Source organism: Oncorhynchus tshawytscha, linkage group LG02 (genome assembly GCF_018296145.1).
Source record: "Oncorhynchus tshawytscha isolate Ot180627B linkage group LG02, Otsh_v2.0, whole genome shotgun sequence".
NCBI lineage: Eukaryota > Metazoa > Chordata > Actinopteri > Salmoniformes > Salmonidae > Oncorhynchus > Oncorhynchus tshawytscha.
In genome coordinates, this window is record NC_056430.1 from 37,926,907 (window position 1) to 37,952,674 (window position 25,768).

A 25,768-nucleotide genomic window follows, 5' to 3' on the forward strand; every position below is an offset into this window, starting at 1 on the left:
TAACGACTCAGAAAAAGAGGGAAACGAAGCGGTCTTCTGGTCAGACTCCGGAGACGGGCACACCGTGCACCACTCCCTAGCATTCTTCTCGCCAATGTCCAGTCTCTTGACAACAAGGTTGATGAAATCCGAGCAAGGGTAGCATTCCAGAGGGACATCAGAGACTGCAACGTTCTCTGCTTCACGGAAACATGGCTAACCGGAGAGACGCTATCCGAAGCGGTGCAGCCAGCGGGTTTCTCCACGCATCGCGCCGACAGAAACGAACATCTTTCTGGTAAGAAGAGGGGCGGGGGCGTATGCCTTATGACTAACGTGACATGGTGTGATGAAAGAAACATACAGGAACTCAAATCCTTCTGTTCACCTGATTTAGAATTCCTCACAATCAAATGTAGACCGCATTATCTACCAAGAGAATTCTCTTCGATTATAATCACAGCTGTATATATCCCGCCCCAAGCAGACACATCGATGGCTCTGAACGAACTTTATTTAACTCTCTGCAAACTGGAAACGATTTATCCGGAGGCTGCATTCATTGTAGCTGGGGATTTTAACAAGGCTAATCTGAAAACAAGACTTCCTAAATTTTATCAGCATATCGATTGCGCAACCAGGGGTGGAAAGACCCTGGATCATTGTTACTCTAACTTCCGCAACGCATATAAGGCCCTGCCCCGCCCCCCTTTCGGAAAAGCTGACCACGACTCCATTTTGTTGATCCCTGCCTACAGACAGAAACTAAAACAAGAGGCTCCCACGCTGAGGTCTGTCCAACGCTGGTCCGACCAAGCTGACTCCACACTCCAAGACTGCTTCCATCACGTGGACTGGGAGATGTTTCGTATTGCGTCAGACAACAACATTGACGAATACGCTGATTCGGTGTGCGAGTTCATTAGAACGTGCGTTGAAGATGTCGTTCCCATAGCAACGATTAAAACATTCCCTAACCAGAAACCTTGGATTGATGGCAGCATTCGTGTGAAACTGAAGGCACGAACCACTGCTTTTAATCAGGGCAAGGTGTCTGGTAACATGACTGAAACAAACAGTGCAGCTACTCCCTCCGCAAGGCTATCAAACAAGCTAAGCGCCAGTACAGAGACAAAGTAGAATCTCAATTCAACGGCTCAGACACAAGAGGCATGTGGCAGGGTCTACAGTCAATCACGGACTACAGGAAGAAACCCAGCCCAGTCACGGACCAGGATGTCTTGCTCCCAGGCAGACTAAATAACTTTTTTGCCCGCTTTGAGGACAATACAGTGCCACTGACACGGCCTGCAACGAAAACATGCGGTCTCTCCTTCACTGCAGCCGAAGTGAGTAAGACATTTAAACGTGTTAACCCTCGCAAGGCTGCAGGCCCAGACGGCATCCCCAGCCGCGCCCTCAGAGCATGCGCAGACCAGCTGGCCGGTGTGTTTACGGACATATTCAATCAATCCCTATACCAGTCTGCTGTTCCCACATGCTTCAAGAGGGCCACCATTGTTCCTGTTCCCAAGAAAGCTAAGGTAACTGAGCTAAACGACTACCGCCCCGTAGCACTCACATCCGTCATCATGAGGTGCTTTGAGAGACTAGTCAAGGACCATATCACCTCCACCCTACCTGACACCCTAGACCCACTCCAATTTGCTTACCGCCCAAATAGGTCCACAGACGATGCAATCTCAACCACACTGCACACTGCCCTAACCCATCTGGACAAGAGGAATACCTATGTGAGAATGCTGTTCATCGACTACAGCTCGGCATTCAACACCATAGTACCCTCCAAGCTCGTCATCAAGCTCGAGACCCTGGGTCTCGACCCCGCCCTGTGCAACTGGGTTCTGGACTTCCTGACGGGCCGCCCCCAGGTGGTGAGGGTAGGCAACAACATCTCCTCCCCGCTGATCCTCAACACTGGGGCCCCACAAGGGTGCGTTCTGAGCCCTCTCCTGTACTCCCTGTTCACCCACGACTGCGTGGCCATGCACGCCTCCAACTCAATCATCAAGTTTGCGGATGACACAACAGTGGTAGGCTTGATTACCAACAACGACGAGACGGCCTACAGGGAGGAGGTGAGGGCCCTCGGAGTGTGGTGTCAGGAAAATAACCTCACACTCAACGTCAACAAAACTAAGGAGATGATTGTGGACTTCAGGAAACAGCAGAGGGAACACCCCCATCCACATCGATGGAACAGTAGTGGAGAGGGTAGCAAGTTTTAAGTTCCTCGGCATACACATCACAGACAAACTGAATTGGTCCACTCACACAGACAGCATCGTGAGGAAGGCGCAGCAGCGCCTCTTCAACCTCAGGAGGCTGAAGAAATTCGGCTTGTCACCAAAAGCACTCACAAACTTCTACAGATGCACAATCGAGAGCATCCTGGCGGGCTGTATCACCGCCTGGTATGGCAACTGCACCGCCCTCAACCGTAAGGCTCTCCAGAGGGTAGTGAGGTCTGCACAACGCATCACCGGGGGCAAACTACCTGCCCTCCAGGACACCTACACCACCCGATGCTACAGGAAGGCCATAAAGATCATCAAGGACATCAACCACCCGAGCCACTGCCTGTTCACCCCGCTGTCATCCAGAAGGCGAGGTCAGTACAGGTGCATCAAAGCTGGGACCGAGAGACTGAAAAACAGCTTCTATCTCAAGGCCATCAGACTGTTAAACAGCCACCACTAACATTGAGTGGCTACTGCCAACACACTGTCAATGACACTGACTCTACTCCAGCCACTTTAATAATGGGAATTGATGGGAAATGATGTAAATATATCACTAGCCACTTTAAACAATGCTACCTTATATAATGTTACTTACCCTACATTATTCATCTCATATGCATACGTAGATACTGTACTCTATATCATCGACTGCATCCTTATGTAATACATGTATCACTAGCCACTTTAACTATGCCACTTGGTTTACATACTCATCTCATATGTATATACTGTACTCGATATCATCTACTGTATCTTGCCTATGCTGCTCTGTACCATCACTCATTCATATATCCTTATGTACATATTCTTTATCCCCTTACACTGTGTATAAGACAGTAGTTTTTTTTGGAATTGTTAGTTAGATTACTTGTTCGTTATTACTGCATTGTCGAAACTAGAAGCACAAGCATTTCACTACACTCGCATTAACATCTGCTAACCATGTGTATGTGACAAATAAAATTTGATTTGATTTGAAGTTAAAATGGGTAATGGAGTATCACATATTCCATTACAATTCTGTAGCTAGGCCCAGAGTTAGTTCTGGGATACATATTGCCCGGAAAAACTCCATGTCTTGACTGTCCTCTCTCTACCACTCACACACAAACACAACAAAAGGTTGGTTCACTCTGGGATCAGAGAGCAGAGTGGAAGACTGATAAACCCCTGAGAAATGTCAGGAATTTTAACACAATCAGGATCAAGTCAACAGGAAAAAGTGTTCGACTTTCCAAAAGTAACCTTTCTAGAAAACATAAAATGTTGTTTGATTATTGGAATGGTGTGGAGTATGAAAGATTCATTAATTTTTTCTTAGGGGGTAGATCAGCTTGAACCCTCCTGTTGTGTTAGTTTCATGTTAACTAATTCTGTGTTCCCGGTCCAAAATGACAGCCGCATTATAGCTGATTATAAATCCATAATAATACATATATTATCACCTAATGTTGTGTTAGATCTTTTTAGCAACTTAAGTTCTTGTGAACATTACACGTTTTGAACTTCTATTTGCTATTTATGGCCTGTAGGCCTCATTGACCGGAGCTCATACTTCTCGTTTTTGAGTAAAAAATGCATAATGTATGGATTATTTTGACTAACAAAATACTCAGATTAAACATATTGTGCTATTTATCACAGACTACTTTGTGTCAAAGTTTAACAAGGACTCTCTCCTCCTCACCAGTGTCATGATCAAAGATATGATCAACATCCTCACATACAGTATATCGTTTGGTCATTGTGCTGCCACAGAATGAATTGTGAGCAAGGCCTCAAAAAAGCTTTATATACCAGAGCTGCAAGAAAAGTTCTATATATTATTGAAACAATGTTGCGATTGTTTGTGAGAATGCCAACAGGCGTGGTTCCTGTGGGGAGAGATTATATTGGGGAAAGGTTCCCGTGGGGGTTGCCATGGAAGCCAAGAAGGGGAGTGAGGTGTGTGCTCAAACACACACATCATGTGGGGGTCTGGGAGCGGAAGTGTGTCCATCTGATCAATGGGCATGTGCCTGAACTCAATGTTATACACTAATTGTAGTCTCATCCATTCATTCCTAATGACCGGAACACCACAGGTGTACAAAGGTTAAATAAAACACCCAAAATGTAATAAAATCATAAAAATGTATTTTGTGTGTTCAGATGCCCTGTGTGGACAGTCATGGAACCTTATGACAATCAGATTAAATTAAGTAAATTGGGAGGCGCACAATTGGTCCAGCATCATCCGGGTTAGGGTTTGGCCATCATTGTAAATAAGAATTTATTCTTAACTGACTTGCCTAGTTAAATAAAAGGTTAAATAAAACACCCAAAATGTTATAAAAATCATCAAAATGTATTTTGTGTGTTCAGATGCCCTGTGTGGACAAAGTCATGAAACCTTATGACAATCAGATTAAATGAAGTACATTGGGAGGCGCACAATTGGTCCAGCATCATCCGGGTTAGGGTTTGGCCGAGGTAGGCCATCATTGTAAATAAGAATTAATTCTTAACGGACTTGCCTAGTTAAATAAAAGTTTAAATAAAATAAAAAACTAGTGAACAACCACACTTAGGCTTCTACTTCCAGCTCATACAATCTATATACATTTTATAGGTTCAGTCTATTTTACAAAAGTTATATTTTGTTTGTTTTTACTCCTGTCCTTCCTCTAACGTCAACCCCGCCCATCTATTTATTTCACAAAAGTTCGGAACCTACATACGTTTTATGGACACAGTTATCTTGTCATCATTATTCCCACCCTTCAGCTCTATTCAACCCCTCCCATCTATCTCTTAACACCATCCATATTGGATTTTCATTTGCCATATATTTTTCAACTGTGCTGTGCTGTTTCACAAAAGTTCTGAACCTTTCTATTCTCATAATTTCTACAGGTTGTAAATTTAAAAAATGTTTTTTTTTTCTCTAAAAGTATTATTATATTATTAATCGATTGACTATGACTTTTCAGATTTTTCAGACACCCACTAGTGCTATCTGCAGAGTTTGTATGAAAGTCTTAATGAGATAATAATGAAACAACACTGTCACACTAGCTAGGTTCCCATCCAATTGTCGACAGATATTCACCAGTGGTGTTTCCACCAAATGGAGTTGATGCAGATAAAAAATCAGTGCGCGATGAAGTGAAACACACAAAATCAGTGCGTGATGACGTAGTGCACACAACATGTACTTTGTCAATTAAATGTTCATGTAAATTCTAAAATTCTATATGTTTCCATTGCATTTTCAACTATACCTATAGTTTTGTCACAAAAACGACTGCGTTAAATAGAAAATGTGCCTACTCTGGTCTTGGCACCTGCGCTCTAATCAACAGCTCCCAAATAGTGCGAGAAGTCTGTATGGAGGGGCTAAACTACATGATGAGATTATTATGGATATGAACAAGAATATTTGTATTTGTCAAACGGCAGTCAAACATTGATCATCATGTCACCAGAATAAGACCCTCGATATTTATTGGAAAGGAGCATCTAGATCACCGTGCACTTTCACCACCCTGTGAAGTTCATAATTTATTTAATCTGTAGCATAATAAACTGCACTGTTTTCCCGAGTCATAGTGGGAGGACCACACAGCATATCATCATGTGACTCCAAGTTTAGTTCGATATGATGGTTGTTATATCAATATAAAGGCGTTTCCACTGCCATTTATTCCATCATTAATTTTACCGGCACAAAAAGATCGCACCAGGTTAAATGAACAAATTCATTATCTGTCGGCATTTATAACATTGTACCAAAACGTCCTGTTTCCATCACAGCTGTCGTGATTTTTTTGCATATGGTATGACTTTACTCGCATAAAACGTGGTTACATTAACCGGAGAGAGCAAGAGGAGGGAGGGTCATTCAATCATTATTTACCATTTCAAATCGAATGATGACATAGGCATCAGCCAAATGTAGGACACAGAGTAGGACACAGAGTTGACAGTCTTTAAATTAGAGTATATTGTACTCCCTAAGAGTATACTGTACTCCCTGTTCACCCACGACTGCGTGGCCACGCACGCCTCCAACTCAATCATCAAGTTTGCGGACGCCACAACAGTGGTAGGCTTGATTACCAACAACGACGAGACGGCCTACAGGGAGGAGGTGAGGGCCCTCGGAGTGTGGTGTCAGGAAAATAACCTCACACTCAACGTCAACAAAACTAAGGAGATGATTGTGGACTTCAGGAAACAGCAGAGGGAACACCCCCCTATCCACATTGATGGAACAGTAGTGGAGAGGGTAGCAAGTTTTAAGTTCCTCGGCATACACATCACAGACAAACTGAATTGGTCCACTCACACAGACAGCATCGTGAAGAAGGCGCAGCAGCGCCTCTTCAACCTCAGGAGGCTGAAGAAATTCGGCTTGTCACCAAAAGCACTCACAAACTTCTACAGATGCACAATCGAGAGCATCCTGGCGGGCTGTATCACCGCCTGGTACGGCAACTGCTCCGCCCACAACCGTAAGGCTCTCCAGAGGGTAGTGAGGTCTGCACAACGCATCACCGGGGGCAAACTACCTGCCCTCCAGAACACCTACACCACCCGATGTTACAGGAAGGCCATAAAGATCATCAAGGACATCAACCACCCGAGCCACTGCCTGTTCACCCCGCTATCATCCAGAAGGCGAGGTCAGTACAGGTGCATCAAAGCTGGGACCGAGAGACTGAAAAACAGCTTCTATCTCAAGGCCATCAGACTGTTAGGCTGCCATCAGACAGCCACCACTAACATTGAGTGGCTGCTGCCAACACACTGACACTGACACTGACTCAACTCCAGCCACTTTAATAATGGGAATTGATGGGAAATGATGTAAATATATCACTAGCCACTTTAAACAATGCTACCTTATATAATGTTACTTACCCTACATTATTCATCTCATATGCATACGTATATACTGTACTCTATATCATCGACTGCATCCTTATGTAATACATGTATCACTAGCCACTTTAACTATGCCACTTTGTTTACATACTCATCTCATATGTATATACTGTACTCGATACCATCTACTGTATCTTGCCTATGCTGCTCTGTACCATCACTCATTCATATATCCTCATGTACATATTCTTTATCCCCTTACACTGTGTATAAGACAGTAGTTTTGGAATTGTTAGTTAGATTACTTGTTGGTTATTACTGCATTGTCGGAACTAGAAGCACAAGCATTTCGCTACACTCGCATTAACATCTGCTAACCATGTGTATGTGACAAATACAATTTGATTTGTTAGCTACTTCATTGAATTCAATAATTTACAAATCTCTGGAGGGAAGATCAACATTTGAATATCAACTGAAGGCGGGCGATTATAAGCGCCTCAAATTTGAACCTTTCACAAAAACGCGACTGCCAGAGAAGCTTTCCTAAAGCTAAAATCCATGTTCCACCCATTCTGCGTTTGTTCCTGTGCTGAGTGGGCGCGTCAGTCATATTATTATTACATGTTTTTAACCATTGGGCTGTCAGTCATATTATTATTAAATGTTTTTAACCATTGGGCTGTCAGTGATATTATTATTAAATGTTTTTATCCATTGGGCTGTCAGTGATTGGTCGTATATTGAAAAGGTTCGCGTCGCTGTCGTTCTTCCGGGGCGTGGCATAAACAACGCGGGACCTGTTACTTTTGTTTTGAGTGGAAAGTGTTTACTATAGAGTTACACCCGGCTCAATTGATCCCTTTTATTTATTGTGGAATTTTATTTTTTTTACAGTCTATGGGTAATCCTGATGTGTTCCCGCTACAAGTGCCCCCCCCACACATAATTTACTTAGTTCGCATGCTTACGTTAGTTTGAAGTTGGGTTAACGGTTTTCTTTGTTTAAAAAATCACAACGGTTTGAAACGTTAGCCAAACGGAATTCGTGTGACATGGAATTATTTCAGAAAGTGGAAAAGATTGGAGAAGGGACGTACGGGGTGGTGTACAAGGCAAAGAACAAAGTCACGGGAGAGACTGTTGCCCTCAAGAAAATCAGACTAGACACGTAAGTGGTGTCTGACTGAAAATTAGCTGGCTACCGAAGTGTCGTTAGCCATCTAACGTTAATTGTAGCCCGGTCAAGCAGCTGACTGACTCACTCCTCACAGTAACATTAGTCCCGATGTGACTATGCTTTCCATTTCCACAGTTGCTTGCTCCTAGCTAACCTTGTTAACTATGTCGCTACCCTAGCTAGTTATTTGACCTGAATTGATAACCAGTGAGTCTTGAAAGTAGGTAACGTAAGTATAGTTAATAACTAGCGAACTCTAAGCTGGACTCTAAATTGCCTGGAAACCCGTCGTTAAATTTGCTTTGAGTTCTACATCGGGCTGAAATTTGCGTTTGAATTAGGGTGCTACTAGCCAGAACGTTGAGTAAAATGATAGCTACTATACCGGTTGATTTTGATCTGCATCAACTCCATTTGGTGGAAACACCACTGGTGAAAATCTGTCGCCAATTGGATGGGAACCTATAGCTACATTACCGGTTGATATTTTTGGCGGTAGGAATGAGCCAAACGTCGAGTTTCCAGGCTGGCTAGCTATATAGCTTTGTATGACAAACAAGTCACTGTAATGACAGCTACTGGCACTGCTATAAAATGGCATTGGTCACATTTATTTTAATTTTATTTAACCTTTATTTAACTAGGAAAGTCAGTTAAGAACAAATTCGTATTTACAATTACGGTCTATCAAAAGGCCTCCTGCGGGGACGGGGGCCTGGGATTAAAAAGATAAATGCAATATAAATGGACACATGGACATCTCATAAAAATATTCAGCCAAAGATGATTCAGCAAGCTAGAATCAGGAAGGAATCACGTCTATATATAATTTTTTAAAATGTCAAATTACGATCAAACAAGAATATTGGATTTCTAGTAAAAATATATTTAACTTGTGGACAGATTTCAAATATTACTCTCAGTATATATATAATTTACCAGAGAGAATGAAGAAATTAACGACTAATTCAGTAGTTTTGTTTTCATTTAAATAATAACATCTTTCATTGAAAATACATGGGTCTTATTTGGTATTTTATTAGGATCCCCATTAGCTGTTGCAAAAACAGCAGCTACTCTTCCTGGGGTCCACATGAAACATGACATAATACAGAACATCAATAGACAAGGACAGAACTACATACAGCCTACAAATCAATGCATACACACAAACTACCTAGGTCAAATAGGGGAGAGGCGTCGTGTCATGAAGTGTTGCTTTATCTGTTTGTTTTTTAAAACCAGGTTTGGTGTTTGTTTGAGCAATATGAGATGGAAGTTCCATGCAATAAGGGCTCTATAGGGCTCTATATAATACTGTACAATATTTCTGGATTTGGGGACTGTGAAAAGACCCCTCGTGGCATGTCTGGTCTTATTACTTAAATAAATAAAAATATTATCTCGCTCCAAAATAACTGTCACACTCAGTGTATAATAGTTTCCCCTTATCACAGAAGAGGCATATGTCCTCTAAGTCCTTGAATTTAGGCAAGTTATTGCAATCCCATTGGAATCACATCTATACTGAACAAAAATATAAATGCAACAATAAAATAAATCTGACTTACAGTTCATATGAAGAAATCATTCAATTGAAATTAATTCATTGGGCCCTAATCTAGCTATGGGCCTCCAGATTTCATCACGGGGTCTCCCGAGTAGCGGTCTAAGGCACTGTATCACAGTGCTTGAGGTGTCACTACAGATCCGGATTCGATCCCAGGCTATGTCGCACCGGTCCGCGATCGGGAGACCCATGAGGCGGCGCACAATTGGCCCAGCGTCGTCCGGGTAAGAGGAGGGTTTGGCTGGCCGGGATGTCCTTGTCCCATCGCACTCTAGCTACTCGTGGCGGGCCCAGGCGCATGCATGCTGACACGCTCGCCAGTTGTACGGTGTTTCCTCCGACACATTGGTACGGCTGGCTCCCGGGTTAAGCGAGTAGTGTCTCAAGATGCAGTGCGGCCTGGCAGGGTTGTGTTTCGGAGGACGACCTTCACCTCTCCTGAGTCCGTACAGGAGTTGCAGTGATGGGACAAGACTGTAACTACCAATTGGATATCATGAAATTGGGGAGAAAAAGTAATACAAATAAGAATACAGCATTTTATGCATTCAAATTGCCATCGATAAAGAGTAATTGTGTTCGTTGTCCGTAACTTATGCCTGCCCATGCGATAACCCCACTGCCGCCATGGGGCACTCTGTTCAAAGTTGACATCGGCAAACCACTTTCCCACATGACGCCATACACATGGTCTGCGGTTGTGATGCACTGCCAAACTTTCTAAAATGACAATGGAGGTGACTTATGGGAGAGAAATTAACATTCAATCCTCTGGCAACAGCTCTGGTGGACATCCCTGCACTCACCATGCAAGCGCTCTCAACTTGAGACATCCGTGGCATTGTGTTGTGACAACTGCACATTGTAGTGGCCATTTATTGTCCCTAGCAGAAGCTGTACCTGTGTAATGATCATGCTGTGTAATCTGCTTCTTGATATGCCACACCTGTCAGGTGGATAGATTATCTTGACAAGGGAGAAATGCTCACTGACAGTGAGTAACCAAATTTGTGAACAATTTGAGAGAAATACACTTTTGTGGGTATGGAACATTTCTGGTATCTTTTATTTCAGCTCATGAAACATGGGACCAACACTTTACATGTTGTATTTATATTTTTGTTCTGTGTAGATGCATGTAAAAGGGGAGGTATTAGCTGCGCACCATGTGTGACACACCTGGCTTTTCCACTGTCAGCAGCCAGTATACATATTACACAATCTTGGATGGGCATTTTCTTCTCCATCTTCTTTAGAGTTTAATGGCGGTTGGCAACCAATATGTTGCATTACTGCCACCAACTGGATTATATAATAAATCCATTATACGTTGTGATACAAAAGAGGAAAAACAAAAGTGACAACTTTCCAGCTAACCCTACTTTCATTAAAAACCCACTACCCCATTCCACTACTTTGACCCTTAGTGAAGCTTATACACTACATGACCAAATGTATGTGGACACCTGCTCATCGAACATCTCAATCCAAAATTATCGGCATTAATATGGAGTTGGTCCCCCCCTTTGCAGCTATAACAGCCTCCACTCTTCTGGGAAGGATTTCCACTAGATGTTGGAACATTGCTGCAGAGACTTGCTTCCATTCAGCCACAAGCACATTAGTGAGGTCAGGCACTGGTGATGGGCGATTAGGCCTGGCTCGCAGTCTGCGTTCTAATTCATCCCAAAGGTGTTCGATGGGGTTGAGGTCAGAGCTCTGTGCAGGCAAGTTCTTCCACACCGATCTCAACAAACCTTTTCTTTATGGACCTTGCTTTGTGCATGGGGGAATTGTTATGCTGAAACAGGAAAGGGCCTTCCCTAAACTGTTGCCACAGAGCAGGTAACGTCTCCTGGCATCCGCCAAGCCCAGATTCGTCCATTGGACTGCCACATGGTGAAGCGTGATTCATCACTAGAGTCCAATGGCGTCGAGCTTTAAAACTTCAGCCGACGCTTGGCATTGTGCATGATGATCTCAGGCTTGTGTGTGGCTGCCCGACGAACAGTACTTGTGCTGACGTTGCTTCCAAAGACAGTTTGAAACTCAATAGTAAGTGTTGCAACTGAGGACAGACAATTTTAATGCTCTACGTGCTTCAGCACTTGGTGGTCCTGTTCTGTGAGCTTGTGTGGCCTACCATTACGCGTCTGAGCCGTTGATGCTCCTAGACGTTTCCACTAGAGGTCGACCGATTAATCGGAATGGGCGATTAATTATGGCTGATTTCAAGTTTTCATAACAATCGAAAATCTGTATTTTTGGACACCGATTTTGCCGATTTATAATTTTTTTACACCTTTAATCTTTATTTAACTAGGCAAGTTAGTTAAGAACACATTCTTATTTTCAATTACTGCCTAGGAACGAACGGTGGGTTAACTGCCTCATTCAGGGGCTTAACGACAAATTTTCACATTGTCAGCTCGGGGGATCCAATCTTGCAACCGTACAGTTAACTAGTCCTTGTGCACTCCACAAGGAGACTGCCTGTTACGCGAATGCAGTAAGCCAAGGTAAGTTGTTAGCTAGCATTAAACTTATCTTATATGAAACAATCAATCATAATCACTAGTTAACTACACATGGTTGATGATATTACTAGATATTATCTAGCGTGTCCTGCGTTGCATATAATCTGACTGAGCATACAAGTATCTAAGTATCTGACTGAGTGGTGGTAGGCAGAAGCAGGCCCGTAAACATTCATTCAAACAGCACTTTTAAAAAAAACTGTTTATTAGGTTTTACACACACACACACACACACACACAGACAAGACAACACAAAGCAATATGAATAATATACTCAACTAGAAAAAAAATACAAATAAAAATACAAATAAAAAAATAGCTTTAAAGATACCATACTTTAGACAAGTTAAACACATCGGGCAGAAGGCTACAAAGGTTAAAGGGCAATCTATAGTACAGGGACAGAGCAAACACCTCACCATTGTTCCTGTAAACAGTCAAGGCATAAGGGTGGAGAAATGCAACCACTCACAGACAGTCATGGCCACAGACCGACCATCCACTGGACCAAAAATAAAGTTTACAATGCTTAAAAAAAAAAATAGAATGATTATTCATGTAGGCGTGAACAAAATGTAAAAATAACTGGGAAAAACAAGCTCACACTTCAGTCTCTGCCCGGGCAAGATTAACAAGGCATCCGTGGGTCGCAATCAATAAGCACATGGACCTTAATGCCCCCCCAGCAAAAACACAGAGAGAAGCTCCTCCAACCCTTAAGTCACAGGGGGTCAAATACAGACTTATTTTAGTTTGAATTGGAATGCCATCAGAGGATGGACTGTTTTAAAGTAAGACCGGAATGGAGCCCAAGCCTCATTAAACAGTTTGGGGTTCCCACGTGAATTGAATTGAATTTTTTTATAGTTTCAGAGAGCACAACACATCTCTCACCCAATATTTATAAGATGGGGGAGCTGTCATCTTCCAGTTCTGTAGTATTAGCCGTCTAGCTAAAAGAGTTGTATAAGCAACCGTGTCCGACTGGATTCTTGATAGGGGGGTACCCATGGGCAGTACTCCAAAAAGGGCTGTAAGGGGAGACGGATCTATAACAGTGTCATATATATCAGAGAAACATTTAAATATTAATTCACAGAAACCTGACAGTTTATGACAGCCGAGAAACATATGCAACAGTGTGGCTGGTTCCACATTACATCTGACACCGGTAGGATCTAAATCAGAGAATATTCTTCCAAGTTTGGCCCCCGACCAGTGGATACGGTGAACCACCTTGAAGTGAATGACGCTGTGTCTAGTGCTAAAAGAGGACGAGTGCACCCTGTGCAGCACAGATTCCCAGGCGTCATCCCCAAGTTCCTCCGCCCAATCCCTTTCCCATTGAGTCTTTAAAGGCACCAAAGAATGGTTCTGTAAGTCATGAATGATTGCATATACATCTGAAATTGCGCCCCTAGGAAGCTTGTTCAACTCCAAGATGCTCTCTATAGCTGTATTCACAGGCCTATTGGGAAATCCAGGTGTGTTAGCTCTGACAAAGTTTCTAGTCTGGAGATAGTGGAAAAAGTGGGATTGGGGGAGATTTAACTTTTCCTGCAGCTGAGAAGAAGAGGCAAATGTATCATCAAAGAATAATTGGGCTAGCGAGGAGAGGCCTAGTGAGTGCCAAATGCCAAAAGCCCCATCATTCAAAGATGGAGGAAATAAAATGTTCTGATTGATTGGGCCTGATAGAGAAAAGCCTCGGAGGCTAAAGGCTAAACGGAACTGATTCCAAATTTTAAGAGACTGCTTTACAATTGGATTGACACACCTTTTGCCTAGGGACACTGGGAGAGATGAGCACAACACAGAGGAAAGTGCTGCAGGTTTACACGATTCAGACTCCACCTGGACCCAGAGTGGTCTAGGGCCAGTAGGATCAGTCTGCAGCCAGTACAGAAGGGCTCTGAAATTTGCAGCCCAGTAGTATGTCTGAAAATTTGGTAGAGCTAAACCCCCCAATGACCTAGGCTTCTGTAAATGTTTTCTACCAATCCGTGGTACCTTGCCATCCCAAATAAAATGCACGAATGTTTGATCCAGTGAAATAAAAAAAGATTTTGGAATAAAAATGGGTAAACATTGAAATAAATATAAAAATTTGGGCAACACATTCATTTTAATGACATTAATCCTTCCGATAAGAGAAAGGGGTAGGGAATTCCAAAAAGTAAATGATTGTTTCAAATTGTCTGCTAGAGCAACAAAGTTTTCCTGAAACAAATTTGAATATTTCCTTGTCACTTTTACTCCCAAGTAGGTGAATTGATCCCGGACAATCCTAAACTGAGAACTTGTAAAAGAACACTTTAAAGCAGCCTTGTTTACTGGAAAAGGCTTACTCTTGCCTAGATTCAGCTTGTACCCTGAGATTGATCCAAACTTTTTAAGAACAGATAGGGCACGTGGCAATGAGGTATCAGGGTTGGAGATAAACAAAAGGAGGTCGTCAGCATATAGCGAGACTTTCTACTCCCAGCCCCCCCTGATTATACCTTGAATGGCATCATTAGAGCGTAGTGCAATGGCGAGAGGCTCGATTGCCAAAGCAAACAACAAGGGGGAGAGTGGACAACCCTGTCTGGATCCGCGGTGCAAGGGAATATAGTCAGAGGACAAGTTATTAGTCCGTACCGAAGCCATGGGGGAAAAATAAAGAATCTTTATCCACGCAATGAGTTTGGGGCCAAAGCCAAATCTTTAAAGGGCAGCTGTTAGGTAATCCCACTCAACGCGGTCAAATGCTTTTTCGGCATCAAGTGAGACCACCACCTCCGGGTCCCCCGACGCTGGGGAGTACAGTATATTCATAAGGCGCCTAATATTGAAAAATAAATGCCTATTTCTCACAAAGCCAGTCTGGTCAGAGTGTATTACTTGGTGCAGCAAGCCTTCCATGTGGATGGCTAAAAGCTTAGCTAGGATTTTGTAATCACAGTTTAAAAGCGAGATTGGGCAATAGGATCCACATTCCAGGGCGTCTTTATTTTTCTTTAATAGTAATGAAATTGTAGCCTGATAAAGACTAGGCGGTAGCTTTGAAGTATCAAGGCACTCTGCAAATAGTCGAGACAAGAATGGGCAAAGCAGACCAGAAAACGTCCTGTAAAATTCGATTGGAAAACTGTCCGGACCTGGTGATTTACCACTTTTCATTGCGGACACTGCTGTTGCAATCTCCTCAAGCGTAAATTCTTCTTCTAGACAGTCATGGGAGTCTGTATCAATTGAAGGCATGTTCAAGCCATTAAAGAAGGAGTCAATCAGCAAAGGGTCTTGAGGGGATTCAGAGGTGTATAGCGCAGAGTAAAATTGTTTAAATTGATCATTGATCTCTTTATGTATAACTGTGGTGGCACCAGACGGGGTCCTTATTTGTGGGATTAAATGTGAGGACTCAGATTTACGGATCTGATGCGCAAGGAGTTTACTGGCCTTGTCGCCTTGTTCATAGACTTTGTATTGAGCTCGCAAGAGTAACTGTTCAGCTTGCCTGGTAGAAAGCTCATCAAATTCAGATTGGCGTAGTTGGCGCTCTTTATGCAGATCAGAGGAAGGATCTGTAGCATACTTCTCATCCAATGTGGCTATGGACTCGCTCAGCTCCCGAAGTCACTGAGAGCGAACTGTTTTGGTTGGCTGTATAAGAAATTATTTGGCCACGTAGGTATGCTTTGAGAGACTCCCATATAGTAGAGCAGGACATACCTGGTGTTGAATTTGTTTCTAGGAATAAGGTGATTTGAGAAGAAATGAAATTGACAAACTCCTTATCTGAGAGTAAAATGGGGTTGAGACGCCATTGATAACACATAGGAGGTCGCTGGGGAAACTCTAGTTCAAGCACTAATGGTGAATGGTCAGAGATAACAATACTCTCGTAAGTACACTGCCGAAGGTTAGGCAGAAGTTTTTTGTCCAAAAATAAGTAATCAATCCGGGAGTATGTTTGATGAACATGAGAATAAAAGGAATACTGTCTATCTGTAGGATGTAGGAAATGCCAGGCCTCAAACATAGCATATTTCTGAAGAAAGGATTGAATAAGTAGGGCACATTTAGATGGGCCTGTATTTGTTTGTGAGGACTTGTCAAGAACTGGGGACATTTTACAGTTGAAATCCCCCCCTAAAATCAACAAATGAGAATCTAAATTGGGAATAGCAGACAGAAAGGAAGAAATGAAACTTGTGTCATCCCAATTGGGAGCATAAACACTAGCCAAAACAAGAGGGGTAGAAAACAGTTCACCGGTTACTATGACGTATCATCCCTTAAGATCAGCAATAACCTCAGAAGCTACAAAGGGAGTAGCTTTATCAACCAGAATAGCAGCACCTCTTGATTTACTATGAAAGTTCGAGTGTAACACTTGACCAACCCAGTCCTTACGAATCCTAAAATGCTCACCAGTCCTCAAGTGAGTCTCTTGTAGAAATGCAATATTTGCATTCAAACCCTTTAAGTGTGTCAACACCCTCTTAGGTTTCACCGGGTTATTAACCCCTTTGGTGTTCCATGAAATGTACTTGATCGCATTATTTCGGCCCCTCTGGGCATTCCCGTTATTCAACCCTGTCATTAGAGCATAGAATGGAAAAACAATGAGCGCCCAAAACCCCCAGAATAACTTGTCTCAGAGTAATAATGTACGGTGGTAGATGTTTGGAAAAAGTACAGAAAAAACAACTAAAAAGACAGAGAATATTCTTCCAAGTTTGGCCCCCGACCAGTGGATACGGTGAACCACCTTGAATTGAATGAGGCTGTGTCTAGTGCTAAAAGAGGACGAGTGCAATACCTCCCCAAACGAGGTACAAGCCTAAATAGAACATGTTCTCTTCTCACAGTATGTCTGTGAGAGTGCGGTCTTAAACCTAAACCCACAGTCCCGCTCTTTAAAGTCACGTTTTGTTAGTGGATCAAGCAGCAAAAAGAAAGATTTTTATGTTGTTTTTTTTTCAAATAAAAAAAGGCAAATCCCTTGTGCAAACGGAATGACAAAAGCACCACTTGTAGATGTATATAGTTATATTCCCAGTCTTATAACAGGCATTGAGAGAGAAAATAAGTCAAATGTATAAAGGCTCTCAGCCAAAAATCGAATTTGAAGTAAGGAAATCGTAGTAAGACAATCAAAAATAATAGTAATTATAATAGTAGTCTAGTTGACTGAGACAGCTTACAAACAATACCAAAAAACTATGTGTGCGCAATGTTGAACGTTTGCTGGGCGTAAATGACGCTCAAAACTTTTAAAATTGAAGTGAGACCCCAAAAACCATGTAGCCTCGGGAGACATTTACTGTTTACTGGGTCAATGCAAACGGATGCAGTAAACAAATAACCAAAAATATTTTGAGTCACTGAGACACTGTGTAAACAAACGGAATAGGTGATCAAAACACAGGAGTTAAGTAAAACCTTAATACAATTAAATTAAAATGACTGAATGCTTGTAAGGCACGCACACTAGATGATCAAAACATTAGATCACATCAAATAAGCCTGAATGGTTTCGCCAACTATACAAGACTAGCCTGTTATATCTAAACATAATTGTACCACAGGTGGGTTACTTACTATCCACAGTTCGCAAGCAACAGTTGCTGAACTGTGAGCATGTTCAAGACTTCTTGATGTGACGTTGAATGTGAGCCATAGCCTCAACCGGAGATTGAAATGTGTAGTCTTTACCCTCATGAGAAAGCCATAAACGGGCTGGGAATTGCAGTCCATACTTCACACTTGGATGGTCCCAAAGTACTTGTTTGGCCTGTCCGAAAGCTGCGCGCTGCCTGGAAACAGTGGGGGAGTAGTCCTGGTAGATGGAGAAGCTCTGTCCTTGAAAGCTCAGAGTGGTATTGCGAGCTCGTCGGAGGATCTCCATCTTCTCATGAAAAAAGTGCACTCGAAGAATTATGTCACGGGGCCTCTCCCCATCCCGGGGCTTTGGGCGCAGCGACCGGTGGGCTCGATCAATCAGGGGCTTTTCATCTAAGGCAAGAACATCCTTCAGCAGCCCTGAAACGAAATCTGTGGCGCGATGCATTTCCGCTGACTCTGGGACCGATACAAGTCTCAGATTATTGCGGCGAGAGAATCCCTCTAAACTCACACAGCTCTCCTTCACCTTTTTCAAATCCGCAGCTAGGCTTTTAACTTCAGCCTCCAGGGATGTAGTTAAGTCGGAGACATTAGTAGCGGAGGTCTCCAGTGCTGCAATCGTTGTAGTGAGTGACACAGCTGTTGTTTTGAGTAATGTGATTGCTGGCACAGTCTCGTTCCGCAGGATGGTTAAATCTGCTTTTAAAGTATCAGAAACCTCCTGTATTCTGTTCTCAATCGTAGCAACCATCTGTGTTTTCATTTCAACTATCTCAGAGCGTAGTAGTTTGATGGCCTCGAATGTTCATTTCAGCGCCGCCAAGCCAAGCCGCACCCCCGGGTAAAGTGTGCGTCCCCGGGCCCTCAGACTCAGGAGAGGGCGGTGATGAGAGCGGGTCTTGTAGGCCGGGTTTTCTCAAAGTCATGCTTTTGGCCTTATGTTTGGTCGACATGCTGACATTCGGAAGCAAAGTAGTCTTGGTTTTTACGGAAAGGGATCACAAAATTAATATTTGAAAATAAATACGGTTCTGCTGCAAAATTCACATAAACTTTAAGAATACCACGGGAGCAAACGGAAAACATGTCAGTCGCACATGGCGTCCCTCCTATCCCCCCAAACAGCACTTATGTGCGTTTTGCCAGCAGCTCTTCGTTGCAGGTCAAGCATTGCACTGTTTATGACTTCAAGCCTATCAACTCCCGAGATGAGGCTGGTGTAACCGAAGTGAAATGGCTAGCTAGTTAGTGCGCGCTAATAGCGGTTCAAACGTCACTCGCTCTGAGCCTTCTAGTAGTTGTTCCCCTTGCTCTGCATGGGTAACGCTGCTTCGATGGTGGCTGTTGTCGTTGTGTTGCTGGTTCGAGCCTAGGGAGGAGCGAGGAGAGGGACGGAAGCTATACTGTTACACTGGCAATACTAAAGTGCCTATAAGAACATCCAATAGTCAAAGGTTAATGAAATACAAATGGTATAGAGGGAAATAGTCCTATAATAACTACAACCTAAAACTTCTTACCTGGGAATATTGAAGACTCATGTTAAAAGGAACTACCAGCTTTCATATGTTCTCATGTTCTGAGCAAGGAACTGAAATGTTAGCTTTCTTACATGGCACTTTTACTTTCTTCTCCAACACTTTGTTTTTGCATTATTTAAACCAAATTGAACATGTTTCATTATTTAATTGAGGCTAAATTGATTTTATTGATGTATTATATTAAGTTAAAATAAGTGTTCATTCCGTATTGTCGTAATTGTCATTATTTCCCCCCCAAAATCAAAAATAGTCCGATTAATCGGTATCGGGTTTTTTGGTCCTCCAATAATCGGTATCGGCGCTGAAAAATCGTAATCGTCCGACCTCTAGTTTCCACTTCACAATAACATCACTTACAGTTGCCCGGGGTAGAAATTTGATATATTGACTTGTTGGAAAGGTGGCATCCTGTAACGGTGCCACATTTAAGTCACTGAACTCTTCAGTAAGGCCATTATACTGCCAATGTTTGTCTATATAGATTGCATGGCTGTGTGCTCGATTTTATACACCTGTCAGGAACGTGTGTGGCTGAAATAGCTGAATCCGCTAGTTTGAAGGGGTGTCCACATACTTTTGTGTACACATCTATTATACAGTGCATTTGATTCAATTTTCCACATTTTGTTACGTTACAGCCTTATTCTAAAATGGATTAAAAAAATAATAATAATCCATCAAACACACAATACCCCATAATGACAAAGCGAAAACAGGTATTTGCAAATGGATTTAAAAAATGTAATCTGATGCTTTGCTATTCGGACTGTTTGCTATGAGACTTGAAATTGATCTCCGGTGCATCTTGTTTCCATTTATCATCCTTGATGTTTCTACAACTTGACTGGAGTCCACCTGTTGTAAATTCAATTGATTGGACATGATTTGGAATGGCACAGACCTGTCTATATAAGGTCCCACAGTTGACAGTGCATGTCCGAGCAAAAACTAAGCCGCGAGGTCGAAGGAATTGTCCGTAGAGCTCCTAGATAGGATTTTCTCGAGGCACAGATCTGGGGAAGGGTACCAAAATGTTTCTGCAGCATTGAAGGTCCCCAAGAACACAGTGTCCTCCATCATTCTTAAGTGGAATACGTTTGGAACCACCAAGACTCTTCCTAGACTGGCCGCCCTGCCAAACTGAACAATCGGGGGAGAACTTGGTCACTCTGACAGAGCTCTAGAGTTTATTGTGGAGGTGGGAGAATCTTCCAGAAGGACAACCATCACTGTAGCACTCCACCAATCAGGCCTTTATGGTAGAGTGGCCAGACGAAAGCCACTCCTCAGTAAAAGGCACATGACAGCTCGCTTGGAGTTTGCCAAAAGACACCTAAAGGACTCTGACCATGAGAAACAAGATTGAACTCTGGCCTGAATGCCAAGCATCACACCTGGAGGAAACCTGGCATCATGCCTATGGTGAAGTAAGTTGGTGCCATATACCACACCTCCATACCACACCTCCTCGGGCCTTATTGCTTAATTATATCAAAGTAAACTTGGAGTCACGCAATGACATGTGGTCCTTCCACTACAACTTGTTGGGAAAGGATGCAGTTTATTAGGCTACTGATATAATCAATTATGATGAACTTCACAAGGTGGTGAAAGTGCAAGGTGATGAGCTTGATGCTCCTTTCCAATAAATATTAATGGTCCTATTCTGGTGACATGATAATCAATGCTTGATGCCATTTGACAAATAGTCTCGCTCTTTTGTCCATAATAATATTTTCATGTAGGCTGTACATGCGCTCTAGCCATCAGCGCAAGTGCCAATACCAGACTATATAACACAACATTTTTGTGAGAAAACCATCAGTAGAGTTGAAATTGCGATGGAAACCCATTTAATTTGTATTTTTTTTATTCAGGAATTTAACATCAAAAAGTATTTATGTGCACTATGTCATGATGCACAGCCTTTTATCTGCAAGTTATTTTGATGGAAACACATCACTGGTGGGAAAATGTGCCTATAATTTTTATGTGGATTTTAGAATATTCACAAATCTGTCACCAATTGGATGGAAACCTAGCTAGTGTCTGTGTGAGTAAAGGGATGATATTGTGTGACTGTCGTTGCTATATGTCTTTTTCTTAGGGAAACAGAGGGAGTACCAAGCACTGCCATCAGAGAGATATCGCTCCTCAAAGAGCTCAGCCACCCAAATATTGTCAAGTATGTACAATTGAGCTACTTATTATGTTAAACATCAACTGTCTCTGTTAAATTGTGCTTACATTGACATCTCTATGTATTTTCACACCGACAGGCTCTGTGATGTCATCCACACAGAGAACAAACTGTACCTGGTTTTTGAGTTCCTTCATCAGGACCTTAAGAAGTTCATGGACTCCTCGGTCTCTGGTATCTCTCTGCCACTTGTCAAGGTATGCACAGACTGCACATTCAACGTGTTCAGACTAGGGGTGTGAGGCTTATAAATAAGTGAATTACCCCCCCAATGTCTGTCAGTGCTACATATATTTTGTCACATTTTTAAATGAAAACAATATGGAAACCTACGAGGTTGTCTGACTGTGTCTCTCTTAAGCTAATTAGGTGTGTCTGTTTTGTGTGTGTGTGTGCAGAGTTACCTGTTCCAGCTGCTGCAGGGCCTGGCCTTCTGTCACTCCCACAGGGTTCTCCATCGGGACCTGAAGCCCCAGAACCTTCTCATTAACGCCCAGGGGGAGATCAAGCTGGCTGACTTCGGCCTTGCTAGGGCCTTTGGGGTGCCTGTCCGCACCTACACTCATGAGGTGAAGCATACATACACCACACTGTCATTTGCTGTGCGGTTTTTAGTTGGCCAATGGCTAGCAACATGGGTCTTTAGTGTTTCACTTGTGTTATGCTTCTGTAAGCATCTCAAATGATTTCTGAACCCATGATGGGGAAACTAACATTTTAGCATTTCTCAGGTGGTAACTCTATGGTACCGAGCTCCAGAAATTCTTTTGGGCTGCAAATACTACTCCACAGCGGTTGACATCTGGAGTTTGGGCTGTATCTTTGCTGAAATGGTAAATGTATTCTCTGGCTATAGTATTTTGTAGCTTTAACGTTTATAAAGCAAGGTCTCACTTCATGTCCAAACCTTCCAATTCTTCATTCAGATAACCAGGAGGGCCTTGTTTCCAGGCGACTCAGAGATCGATCAGCTGTTCCGGATCTTCCGTACCCTGGGCACACCGGACGAGGTGGCTTGGCCAGGGGTCACTTCCATGCCTGACTACAAGCCCTCCTTCCCCAAGTGGGCCCGACAGGAGCTGTCCAAAGTGGTTCCCCCACTGGACGAGGACGGGAGAGAGCTGCTCAGGGTGAGAACCCTTTTATTAAATATATAGTTATTTTTTGTATTTTACCCCCCTTTTCTCGTCTCATCGCTGCAACTCCCCAACGGGCTCGGGAGGCGACGGTTGAGTCATGCGTCCTCTGAAACATGAACTGCCAGACCTTGCTTCTTAACACCCACCCGCTTAACCCGGAACTCAGCCACACCAATGTGTTGGAGGAAACAGTGTTCAATTGACGACCGTGGCCAGCCTGCAGGTGCCTGTCCCGCCACAAGTAGTCGCTAAAGCGCGATGAGCCAAGTAAAGCCCCCCCGGCCAAACCCTCCCCTAACCCGGACGAATCTGGGCCAATTGTGCGCCACCCTATGGGACTCCCGATCACGGCCGGTTGTGATACAGCCTGTGACCGAATCCCGGTCTGTATGGACAGTGCCTTAGACCGCTGAGCCACTCAGGAGGCCCAGGGTTAGAACTCTAACAACATTGACCACTTTTTAATTATGTTTTGGTATTAGGCTGGTACCAATAAGGTTAATAATAGGCAGACTCTACTGCACATCCAACGCTGATTTGTGAAAGTGCTGGAGGCAAAACTGGAGGAACAGGAAAAAGGTTTCAGTCAGATGCAAATGTATTTTAATTATAGCTGAGCTTTCGGTCAGTCTCCCTTGATTAGAGCATGTCTCAACAAACAACAGTGGGACAGATAAGGTCACACTGCGAGCCAGAGGTAATTGCAGACACCTAGTGGCCCTTTTGGGTACTTTAGATTACCACAGATGTCATAATATCAGATAGAAATACAGGATAGAACAGAACATGATATAGATTTATTTCTACTAGAACAAAACACAGGGAATGTGGTGTTGTTATAAGGAACCCAGTCTCTCAAAGAAAGCCGAAAGACTGCTGCAAAAGGAATATACTGTATATACAACACTATACAAATGTAGAACCAGGGCAAATCTAATAAAACAACTAGGTTAAGGTAACCTGCCGGAAGTATCGGGCCACTAGGGGCATCATGAATACAGGACACCCTAATACCAGGGAGTGTGTGTGTGAAGCTAAGATGATGACAATGGGAAATACAACATGACCCTCATATCAAAATCCTCCTTAAGTCCTTACGGCTGTAGGATGCCTAAAGTATAAATCCAGAAGTTCTCTCTGGCAGAGTTTACGGTCATTTTCTTCTCTTTTATTAATAGGGTTAATAAAATATAATTAATTGAAATTTGTGCTCATTCTAGCAGCCTATGACACGTAATCGATATGTCTCTTTTTATGACGTATTTGTTCTTCTTATTTTTCCAGCAAATGCTGAGCTATGACCCAAACAAGAGGATATCTGCCAAAAATGCCCTTGTCCATCGTTTTTTCCGTGACGTCACCATGCCAATGCCACACCTACGACTGTGACATGCAGACTGACAGGAACAATACATAGCCCAGGGTCTTTCCATGAGAGATCCCTGAGCAGGAGGACTGCCCCAGCTCTTATCCACACCTGAATACTACAGTCCAGGAGATGGGAGAGATCACAGTGAAATATGAATGCCTTTCCAAAAATCATTCTAGCAGCCAAAAACCAGCATTTGTATAAATTGGATGTCCTGTGAGTTTTTTCTCTACAGCTATGAGTGCCTGTTATGTCATAGAGAATGAACTCTACAGTTGTTTCAGCATTTTATGTGTATTGAAAGGGTTAACTTGGTTTGTGTACATTTTAGTCATTTAGCAGATGCAAGCTCTTTATTTGTTCATTGCATAATTTATGATAAAAAGTTGATTAAATTAGTTTGAGCTTTATTGTGTGAAACTATTTGAATATTACTCATTTGGCTTGTGTTATAACCTCACTGGCAGTAAATCTTTAACAGATTTTTTTTATCTAGCCTTGACATAGGAAATCTGAATAATTCTGCATTCATAACCAAGTGGGAATTTACCACATACAACTGGTAAAAATCCACTAGACGAGCCCTCCAACTAGTAATTATGCTGCATTCGTAACCAAGTGGGAGGTGGGAATTTACTAGTTGTAAAGTCGTAAATACCAGTTGGATGCATTCACATGCTTTGAACTCATTGAGAAACATCAATATGGCTAACAAGCTGCCTAAACCATAAACTAAAAGTACAGCTATCATGCATGTTTAAAAAAACATTCAGAAATTGGATCTGGGGACCCATGCCAAATATTTTCAGTCTCCTGAGGGAGAAAGGGTGTCATGCCCTCTTCACGACTGTCTTGGTGTGTTTGAACAATGATAGTTTATTGGTGATGTGGACACCAAGGAACTTGAGACTCTCGACCCGCTCCACTACTGACCCATCGATGTTAATGGGGGTGTGTTTGGCCCGCCTTTTCCTGTAGTCCATAATCAGCTCCTTTGTCTTGCTCACATTGAGGGAGAGGTTGTTGTACTGGCACCACACTGCCAGGTCTCAGCCTATAGGGAGGAGGTCAGTCTCATCATTGTCAGGGGTCAGGCCTACCACTGTTGTGACGTCAGCAAAGTTAATGATTGTGTTGGAGTTGTGTTTGGCCACACAGTTGTGGGTGAACAGAGTACAGGGTGGGACTAAGCACGCACCCTTGAGGGGCCCCAGTGTTGAGGATCAGCGTGGCAGATGTGTTGTTGTCTACCCTTATCACCTGGGGGCAGCCCGTCAGGAAGTCCAGGATCCAGTTGCAGAGGGAGGTGTTTAGTCCCAGAATCCTTAGTTTAGTGATGAGCTTTATGGGCGCTATGGTGTTGAACGCTGAGCTGTAGTCAATGAACAGCATTCTCAGGATTTTTTTAATAAACATCCGGATTAGCGTCCTGTAGCATAGCATGGTTTCGATGCAGCTGCATAACAGCTCTTAAAGGGGCAATATCTTAACAGGGCAATGACATCCT

General features: G+C 42.9%; 2 protein-coding genes across 3 annotated transcripts in view; one reads left to right on the top strand and one right to left on the bottom strand.

Moving 5' to 3' along the window:
- The window catches only part of LOC112216251 (protein QNR-71-like), a 44,647-nt gene extending 35,781 nt beyond the window's left edge, over positions 1–8,866 (bottom strand). Inside the window, exon 1 of the mRNA XM_024376099.2 lies at positions 8,678–8,866. The gene's annotated coding sequence lies outside the window, so the exon portion shown is untranslated. The remainder of the gene's footprint in view (positions 1–8,677) is intronic.
- Positions 7,890–24,671, top strand: LOC112216259 (cyclin-dependent kinase 2). Of its 2 annotated transcripts, none has more exons than XM_024376114.2 (7): positions 7,890–8,283; positions 21,661–21,738; positions 21,833–21,950; positions 22,152–22,322; positions 22,485–22,586; positions 22,680–22,883; positions 24,177–24,671. In XM_024376114.2, the coding sequence occupies exons 1-7, from the start codon at positions 8,168–8,170 to the stop codon at positions 24,279–24,281; spliced, it is 894 nt and encodes a 297-aa protein (XP_024231882.1). In that variant the 5' UTR covers positions 7,890–8,167; the 3' UTR covers positions 24,282–24,671. The 2 variants fall into 2 exon arrangements, with proteins under 2 accessions (XP_024231882.1, XP_024231890.1); XM_024376122.2 differs by lacking the exon at positions 7,890–8,283 and adding an exon at positions 20,946–20,980.
- Positions 24,672–25,768: the final 1,097 nt, after the last annotated feature.